Source organism: Capsicum annuum, chromosome 3 (assembly GCF_002878395.1).
Source record: "Capsicum annuum cultivar UCD-10X-F1 chromosome 3, UCD10Xv1.1, whole genome shotgun sequence".
NCBI classification, from domain to species: domain Eukaryota; kingdom Viridiplantae; phylum Streptophyta; class Magnoliopsida; order Solanales; family Solanaceae; genus Capsicum; species Capsicum annuum.
Window position 1 is genome coordinate 267,641,967 of NC_061113.1, and position 7,467 is coordinate 267,649,433.

General features: G+C 35.6%; 2 protein-coding genes across 6 annotated transcripts; one reads left to right on the forward strand and one right to left on the reverse strand.

Annotated features, from left to right (window-relative positions):
• Window positions 1-1,800: 1,800 nt before the first annotated feature.
• LOC107861782 lies at window positions 1,801-5,153 on the forward strand. 4 transcript variants are annotated; one of them, XM_047410141.1, is made up of 4 exons: window positions 1,876-2,129; window positions 2,850-3,326; window positions 3,483-4,771; window positions 4,876-5,153. In XM_047410141.1, exons 1-4 carry the CDS (start codon window positions 2,027-2,029, stop codon window positions 4,969-4,971), a joined length of 1,965 nt encoding a protein of 654 aa, XP_047266097.1. In that variant the 5' UTR covers window positions 1,876-2,026; the 3' UTR covers window positions 4,972-5,153. The 4 variants fall into 4 exon arrangements, with proteins under 4 accessions (XP_016562635.2, XP_016562636.2, XP_047266097.1 ...); XM_047410142.1 differs by having other exon boundaries at window positions 2,850-3,254; window positions 3,411-4,771; XM_016707149.2 differs by having other exon boundaries at window positions 1,801-2,129; window positions 2,850-4,771.
• An 86-nt stretch (window positions 5,154-5,239) lies between these two features.
• LOC107861783 (protein OXIDATIVE STRESS 3 LIKE 2) lies at window positions 5,240-6,324 on the reverse strand. Of its 2 annotated transcripts, XM_047410143.1 has the most exons (3): window positions 5,891-6,324; window positions 5,493-5,779; window positions 5,240-5,432 (listed from the first exon to the last, which is right to left on the reverse strand). In XM_047410143.1, the coding sequence occupies exons 1-3, from the start codon at window positions 6,211-6,213 to the stop codon at window positions 5,422-5,424; spliced, it is 621 nt and encodes a 206-aa protein (XP_047266099.1). In that variant the 5' UTR covers window positions 6,214-6,324; the 3' UTR covers window positions 5,240-5,421. The 2 variants fall into 2 exon arrangements, with proteins under 2 accessions (XP_047266099.1, XP_016562637.2); XM_016707151.2 differs by having other exon boundaries at window positions 5,240-5,779.
• Between the last annotated feature and the right edge of the window lie 1,143 nt (window positions 6,325-7,467).

Sequence of the window (7,467 nt, forward strand, 5' to 3'; positions counted from 1 at the left end):
TATATATATATATATATATATATATAGTAGTGTATATATATATTATACTATTATAGCATATGTTTTATTTAAAGTAGTACGTATAGTCATATATAGTTATATATTGAATCGTACGTATATATGTGTAATTGTTTATACATTTTTTTAAAAATATATATTGTATATTGGAGTGTATATAGTGTATATTGGATTATTTATTTATTTTTTAACTGGGTTTGACCGGGTTGGGTTAAGTGGGCCGGGTTAGGGTGGGTTTTAATTTTTTTACTGTTTGGCCCGGCCCGACTAGCGTCAAAACCGGCCCTCAACCCGGTTAAAATGGAAGGGCTGGTTCTGGGTTGGTTCAGCCCGGCCCGTTTGACACCTATACTCTATATTATCTTGTGTATATACCAAAATCATGTAAGACCACTTCTATTTATAAGAGAGGAAATTTTGCATGCAATGGATAGGAAGAAGAAATGGGTTATAATAAAGATGGACTATCAATGACTATTTAGCTAAAAGTTACATGCGTTACACTACCATAAAGAAAAGGGTAATGAAGGAATAAAAAATGAAAGTTAGAAAGGGAAGCTTAAAAAATCAGCCATGCAACATGGATGTGTAACCGTATATCCAATGAATAGCATTGTAATGGGAGTGTTACAAAATCAGAAAATTGTTCCACTAACTCCATTTGGAGTAATTGCACATGCTATAACTCCAAAGTAAATGGCAAAAGTAGCAGCAACGGAAATGACAAATTGCTAGAGGCATAACCTCCCAAATAAACAAATATGCATGATAATATTATATAAAAATGATATCAAAAAAATATTTAGGAATTTGAAGTCGGACAACGTAACTAAAAAATATCCATCTCATTAATCATAATATTTTATAACTGTAATCGATATATAATACTATTATTTATAATATGTACATATTGAGTATGTTATTGTCGTTACATGCACACTGACTCTAAACATATTACATAATGCTTATATATTAATTATATATTGTATTTGACTAGAAAAGTACTAGAAGCAAAAAATTAAAGTAACCTTTTGTTGGTCTATTCTATAGCGTAAAAATATTTCCTAAATCAATCTCTCGGATATCTACCATATATAGAGATTTTGCCTTTGTCGCTACACTAAGTGATCTTCAATCTTCAAGTTGGAAGGATAGAACAAGGGAAGGTCCAGACTTTTGAAATCCTAATAAAAGATCGAAATTCTTATTTAATGTTTATTTGCTCGGAAAAAAAAAAAGAAGCTTTCTCCAGGTCTCACGTCTCTTTAAATTAAATTCTTTTTTTTTTCACTGGATCGATACTATACCAGAGTTTCTTCGCCAACCTAAATGAGTCCATGACATGCCCCAAGAAGTGTACTTTCCTCCTTAATCATCTCCATTCCAAATCCAAAAGCAAACCTTCAGAATAACCATACATGGGCTTATACGGCGACAACAACGCAATATACCCAGTGTATTTTCACGAAGTGGAGGTCTAGCAAGGGTAAAGTATACGCAGTCCATACTATTACTACCTGTATTTTCATGAAGTGGGGGTCTAGTCTAGCAAGGGTAAAATATACGCAGTCCATAATACTACTACCTCAGACGAAGTAGAACATGGGCTTAGACAAACGAAATATTTTCTGGATGAAGCCCAATAGGAAATATTGGCTGAGGCATTAAGCGCTAAATCTGGGTTGCCCAGAGCCCAACTCAGTCTGCATTTGGGCCATCTGCTCAGCTGGTGGGCCTGTGAATTTCCATACGAAATAGCGCTGTCAGCCCACATGCCCCAACGGTCATATTTCTGAAATTGCAGATTTAAAAATCGTTAGGCCGCCTACTCTAACGGTCATCTTCTTCATTTCCTTCCATTCCTCAGTATTTAGTTACTCCCCTCACAGTTCATATATTACCAAAACTTTGAAAAAGCGAGGAGACACAGAAAAGGGTGGAAAAAGAAAGAAAAAGTAGAGCGATTTCTGAAATCAGAAGAAATTCATATTTGATTTCTTGTGTGAAAATGCGTAAACAAGCTTCAAGAAACATGGATATAACACTACGGAAAGGAACTTCACCATTGAGCTCTCCTAAGCCTTCTGCAGTTCCAGATCCTTCGCTTTCTGGTATGTTGTTGTCACCTTAATCACGAAAATTTACACTACTTAAATTTGGATTCTTGAAACCCTATGAACTTTTTTTTTTTTTTTTGAATTTCTCTGTTTGATGTTAGTAGTTTAGGACTCGCGTTGAGGTGGATTTGATCCATGCCTGTTATATCCATCTCAGTCGGTTGTTTATGGTGTTTGATTATCGCACTAGTTTGTTGCTTTCCTAGACTTTGCACTGCTCCTTGTTTGTTGCTATATTTTCCTCATTGTTTCCTTCCGAGGGTCATGTATAGTATGTATGTATCTGGATTTGCTGCACTTGAGCCCGAGGGTCTTTCAGAAACAACCCTCCCTAAGCCCACACTTTGTGGTAAGGTTTTTAGTGGTAAGATCTGTGTACACTTTACCCTCCTCTGACCTCACTCATGGGATTTGACTTGGTATGTTGTTGTTGTTGATGTGCTTTCTACCTCCACGATGTAGAGCTAAGGTCTGTGCATACTATACACTCCTTAGACCCCAATCGGATAACATTGGGAATATTATTGTTCTTGTTGTTGTTTGATGCCTTTGTCAAACTTATTATCATATTTGGAAAGGCTTAGCCCCCATAATATCTTGTATTCACTGTGAAAGAATAAGATATGATTATTGAAAGAAACTATTGTAATACAAGAATTTATATTAGCTGTGTATTCATCATATATTGTTGATAGCGATTCTTTTTTCTACTAGCAGGTTCAAGAGAAACGAATGAAAATGAGAAGCCACAAAAGCAGAAACCCATGACCAAGAATTTCATGTCACCCACCATATCTGCATCTTCCAAAGCTTCAATTAGGAAGAAAATTTTGGCAGAAAGGAATGAAATTTCCAGCTCTTGTAACAGCCTTCCTCCACACAAAGCCTCAAATCTTGGGTCTAAAACTAGTCCCCTAAATTCAATTTCGCGTCGATCCTCTGAATCTGAAAATGATCAAGAAAATACCTCTGTTGTTGATTCCTACTATAGGCCCTATGACCCTCTTACTAATGACCTTGGCCCCAGGCCTAAGTATCTCCGCTACAAGCCAAATAGGCATCGTGGGACCTTTCTTAATCTTCAGGATGATAATGAAGGGTCATTGCAGCAAGCTCGAGATCCCTCAAAACTGCCAGAAGAACATAACCTGGAGCTGGAGAATGATGAAGGTGTGGCGGATAGTGTTGAAGGTGATGATGAAGAAATGGAAGAGGGTCGTGGGACCTTTCTTGATCTCCAGGATGATAATGAAGGGTCATTGCAGCAAGCTCGAGATCCCTCAAAACTGCCAGAAGAACATAACCTGGAGCTGGAGAATGATGAAGGTGTGGCGGATAGTGTTGAAGATGATGATGAAGAAATGGAAGAGGATGTGGACGGTGAATGGCGTCTGAAAGGGCTCTTCAAGATTCTGCTTTTATTGGTTGTTTTCTTTATGTCGTGTTCAAATTTATCTTCCACAAACTCCGTGGTGAGTTCAGGTTCTGGCGATATGATTCGGAAGAACATCTTTGAAGCTGTTTTCCATGAAATTTACGGGAGTGAAAGTGCATACGTGGATCATCTGGAAGATTCTCAAAGTAGTTATGAACTGAATAATGCGGTTTATGAATATATCGAAGATATTGTGGAGTCGTTGCAAGTTGGAAGTGCTGAAATGGAAAAAACAACTGAGCCACAGGAAGGACAGAGTGCAGATAAGGATATTGACCAGAACAGCATGGAGGTCGAAGTCGCTCAGAATGATGTTGTACGTGGTGATGAAGAGGATGAAACCATGATAACAGCTGCTGGTGAAGTTACTAATTCCAATGAAATTGATGTGGAAGAAGTTGAAGGTCTTGATGAGCAGCTGCAGAGGGATGAGTCTCTTGAGAAGAAAAACCCCGAGCAAGAGAACTTTGCAGTATTGCTTGATGACATTTCAAGCTCCAACTATGACGACAAGGTTGAGCAGGTCGAGAAAATCTCACATGAACGAACTGGAGAAGTAGAAACATCAGAGACAGCATCAGGAGGAGCTGAAGAAATTGAAACAGAAGTTGAAATCAGCAATCTTGACACTGAATTAGTCGCAGAGAAAGGACCGGGGAACGCTGCTATTATCATTGGAGTTTCAGCAGCTTCAGTGCTTTTGGTGGTCACCATCCTTTTTACAAGGAAACCAAAAGCTTCTATTGAAGCTCCTCAAGCTGAAGTACCCAACAACACGGTTATTGCTAGTGTTGAAGGAGAACTCTCAGAGAGGAAAACTGAAACTTCTGTAAAGGTTTCAGCTCTGCCAGAACCACTGGATGATCCCTCAGAAAATCACAGGAACTCTCACCCTGAGAGAACACCTGCCATTGGATCCATCACACAAGCTTCATCTTTGTGTGGACCAAAGCAAGAAGCATCGAAGGAGATCAGCTACATCAGTGCACCAAAGATTGAACTACTAGGTGAAATAATGGTTGGAGAAGTTAGCAGTTCCCTTAGAAGCTGTGTTAGGAAAAACATCAAGACTGAAGCAGCAGAAGGAAACACTAATTTATCTAGAAGTGTTTTATTGCCATCTGCTGTGGAAGAACATTCTATAGCTGATTCTCCATCGCATGGAAGCTTCACAGCTGAAAAGAAGATCTTGAAGAAAAAGGTATGCTGCAAAATTTAAGTCCTTTTTCTCCAAAGTTCAGTTCACTAATTCTAATGTCCCCTTCCTTTCTTATACAATCTTTAACTGTTTGCTACTGAAAGCAGGTGGAGAAAGATGGAGAAGAGGTCAAGAAAGTGGTATTGACAACTCCAGTTAGAAGATCAAGTCGAATTCGAGATCGTGTTGGCATGTCTCCTTGAATGAATAATCTACTGCGGGAGTTCTGTTTGTCTAGTGGAAACAGAATCTCCGTTCTTTCATATTCTTTAGTCTTTTTTCAGATCAAATTCTAGGAATTATGTAGTAGTGCAAATGCATAAGAATTGTATCTTGTAGGAAATGGTCGATCTCAACTTTCAATGGAGAAATTCACTTTCCCTGATCGCTCTTCCTTAATATGAATATTTTGCAGAATCAGAGAGTAGTTTGTTATCTGCAAGCAATTAAACAAAATTAAAACAGCAAGAGTTTATCATCACTTTTTTTTTTTTTTTTCAGTTTCCATTGAACTTGCAAGGGCAAACAATATATACTCCTGCAATAACATATCCATATCCAAAATTGAAGTATACACAACTCTCTTAACTCTCTAGATCTCTCTTTCATTCTTTGAATAAATACTACCCTCTCCTTATTTACTCTCTAGTACACTAGATCCTATGTTGTTCAAGCACAGGAACTAGAGGGGGTCTGCTCCTCTCTCTAGTACACTAGATCCTATGTTGTTCAAGCACAGGAACTAGAGGGGGTCTGCTCCTGCTGATAAAACTTGCCTTTCCATTAGTAAAAGATGCTGAAAATGATGAACTCTTTGAGGCTTTCTTCAATATAGTTGCCTTGGGAAGAGTATACGATTTGTACGAATCCAATCCACCACCATAGCTCTTGCAAGACTTCATTCTCCTTTTATAAGGTGATTCCTTTTTAGCAAGATCTTCTAAACTTGTCACTCTTGATAAAGATGTAAAAGACTGTGATTTGCCTTGATAAAACTTTGATAGTCCCCTCCTGCAATTCATAACATCAAAAAAAAAAAAAAGTATAAGCTTTTATATCAAGATTCATCATTTCTGTGTCAAATCAAAATCGTGATATAAAATCAAAAGAGGAAGTACTTACTTAATGGGTAATTGTGACATGAGGGATGATAAGTCATACAAAGCTCCATCAGAATTAGGTGAACAAGAAGAGGGTGATGAAGATGCATCATCTGTTGTGTCTAGTGAAGATGAACAAGATCCATTAGAGATGGATGAAGATCCTTCACCAATAGATGATGTAACTGATGATGAAGATGAATGGCTAATCATATTATTATCACATATCTCACCATTTTGATCTAATTCATTGCCTTCATCTATCATCCATAATTCATGCTGATCTTGATTAGTAATCTTCTCCATGTGACCAAATTTCTTGAAATTGAACAAACAAGATTTCATAAAATAACAAATAACAATGTGTGAGATATAGCAAAAACTTTGGTCTTATCTTCTTTTTTATATATAGGCACATGCAAAACAAGACATGGGATTGTTAGTGAATTTTTGGAAGGCATTTATATATATATATATATATATATATATTGTGGGCATATAGAAGAAGATAATGTGTGGATATAAATTAATATTTAATTTTTGGGGACTTTATGACAGCTAAGGTTACAGAAACTTACGTCCCACCCCCAACTAATTACCGACACTTGTCAAACAACAAAATGTTGCCCATAGATAAGCCTTACACGCCCAAACAGCAACTTAAAATTTGAAATTTAATTGATAAGACATTTTGATTTTTGACTTTATAATTAAATATTTTCTTTGTCCCAAATTATTTATTTTAAATTTTTTAATTTAATTCTTTGCGTTACTTATCTTTTTTTTATTAATCAAAAAGAGATAATTTTTTTCAACATATTTTACCCTTTTTACTAATTACTTTTTTTTAAAAAAAATTAAAATATAAATATTTTTTAATAGATATACTATGGTAAACTAGTCATGTCATTAATTATTTTTCTTAATTAATGTGTCATTTTAATTTAGAACGGAAGAAATAATTAAGTCCATAGGAGTTAATTAATTCGAAACGGAGAGAGTATTAACCTTGTGCGTAAAATAGTATTGAATAGCATTTACTCGTAATATATTGATATTTATTTCTGATTGTTACTTATTCATGATTTAATTTAATGTATTAAGAATAATTTTATCTTTAATCATATTTATCTATAGCAATACATACTATTATTATAAAGTGAATAACAAATACTTATTAATTTTTTAATAAAATAAAATTTATTGAATTCAAATGAACTTGTAGGTTCGATTTTGTATACGTGTCAGAAATTGAACAAATTGGAACATTGGTGTGATAATAGAGGAATTTTTAATTGTGGGAAATGAATGAAAAAATATTAAGTAGGGGCTTATCCATAGAGATTCGACATTATCTTGTCGTATGGTTTGAAATGAACGTGTAAGACTTTAAAATTGCACTAAGTTAGAAAGAGGATAAGCTCTATGACTATTCATTCAATTATGATATATATGAGCCACCACTATCTGAGTCACCAACTAAGTCTCCACAAATATATTCTTTTTGGTGCTTTATGATAAGAAGCAAGTTGTAGATAAAATCATTGACTGGGAGACAGGAGGGGGCATTCTTGCATGCTACTTTTCCCACCTACTGAA

Excerpts from the sequence above, each read along its gene's own strand:
- LOC107861782 (XM_016707149.2), top strand. The coding sequence starts at position 2,027 with ATGCGTAAACAAGCTTCAAGAAACATGGATATAACACTACGGAAAGGA. Across the intron at positions 2,130-2,849 it reads TCCAGATCCTTCGCTTTCTG|CAGGTTCAAGAGAAACGAAT; the intron begins GTATGTTGTTGT and ends TTTTTCTACTAG. Across the intron at positions 4,772-4,875 it reads AGAAGATCTTGAAGAAAAAG|GTGGAGAAAGATGGAGAAGA; the intron begins GTATGCTGCAAA and ends TACTGAAAGCAG.
- LOC107861783 (XM_047410143.1), bottom strand. The coding sequence starts at position 6,213 with ATGAAATCTTGTTTGTTCAATTTCAAGAAATTTGGTCACATGGAGAAG. Across the intron at positions 5,780-5,890 it reads ATGTCACAATTACCCATTAA|GAGGGGACTATCAAAGTTTT; the intron begins GTAAGTACTTCC and ends TATGAATTGCAG.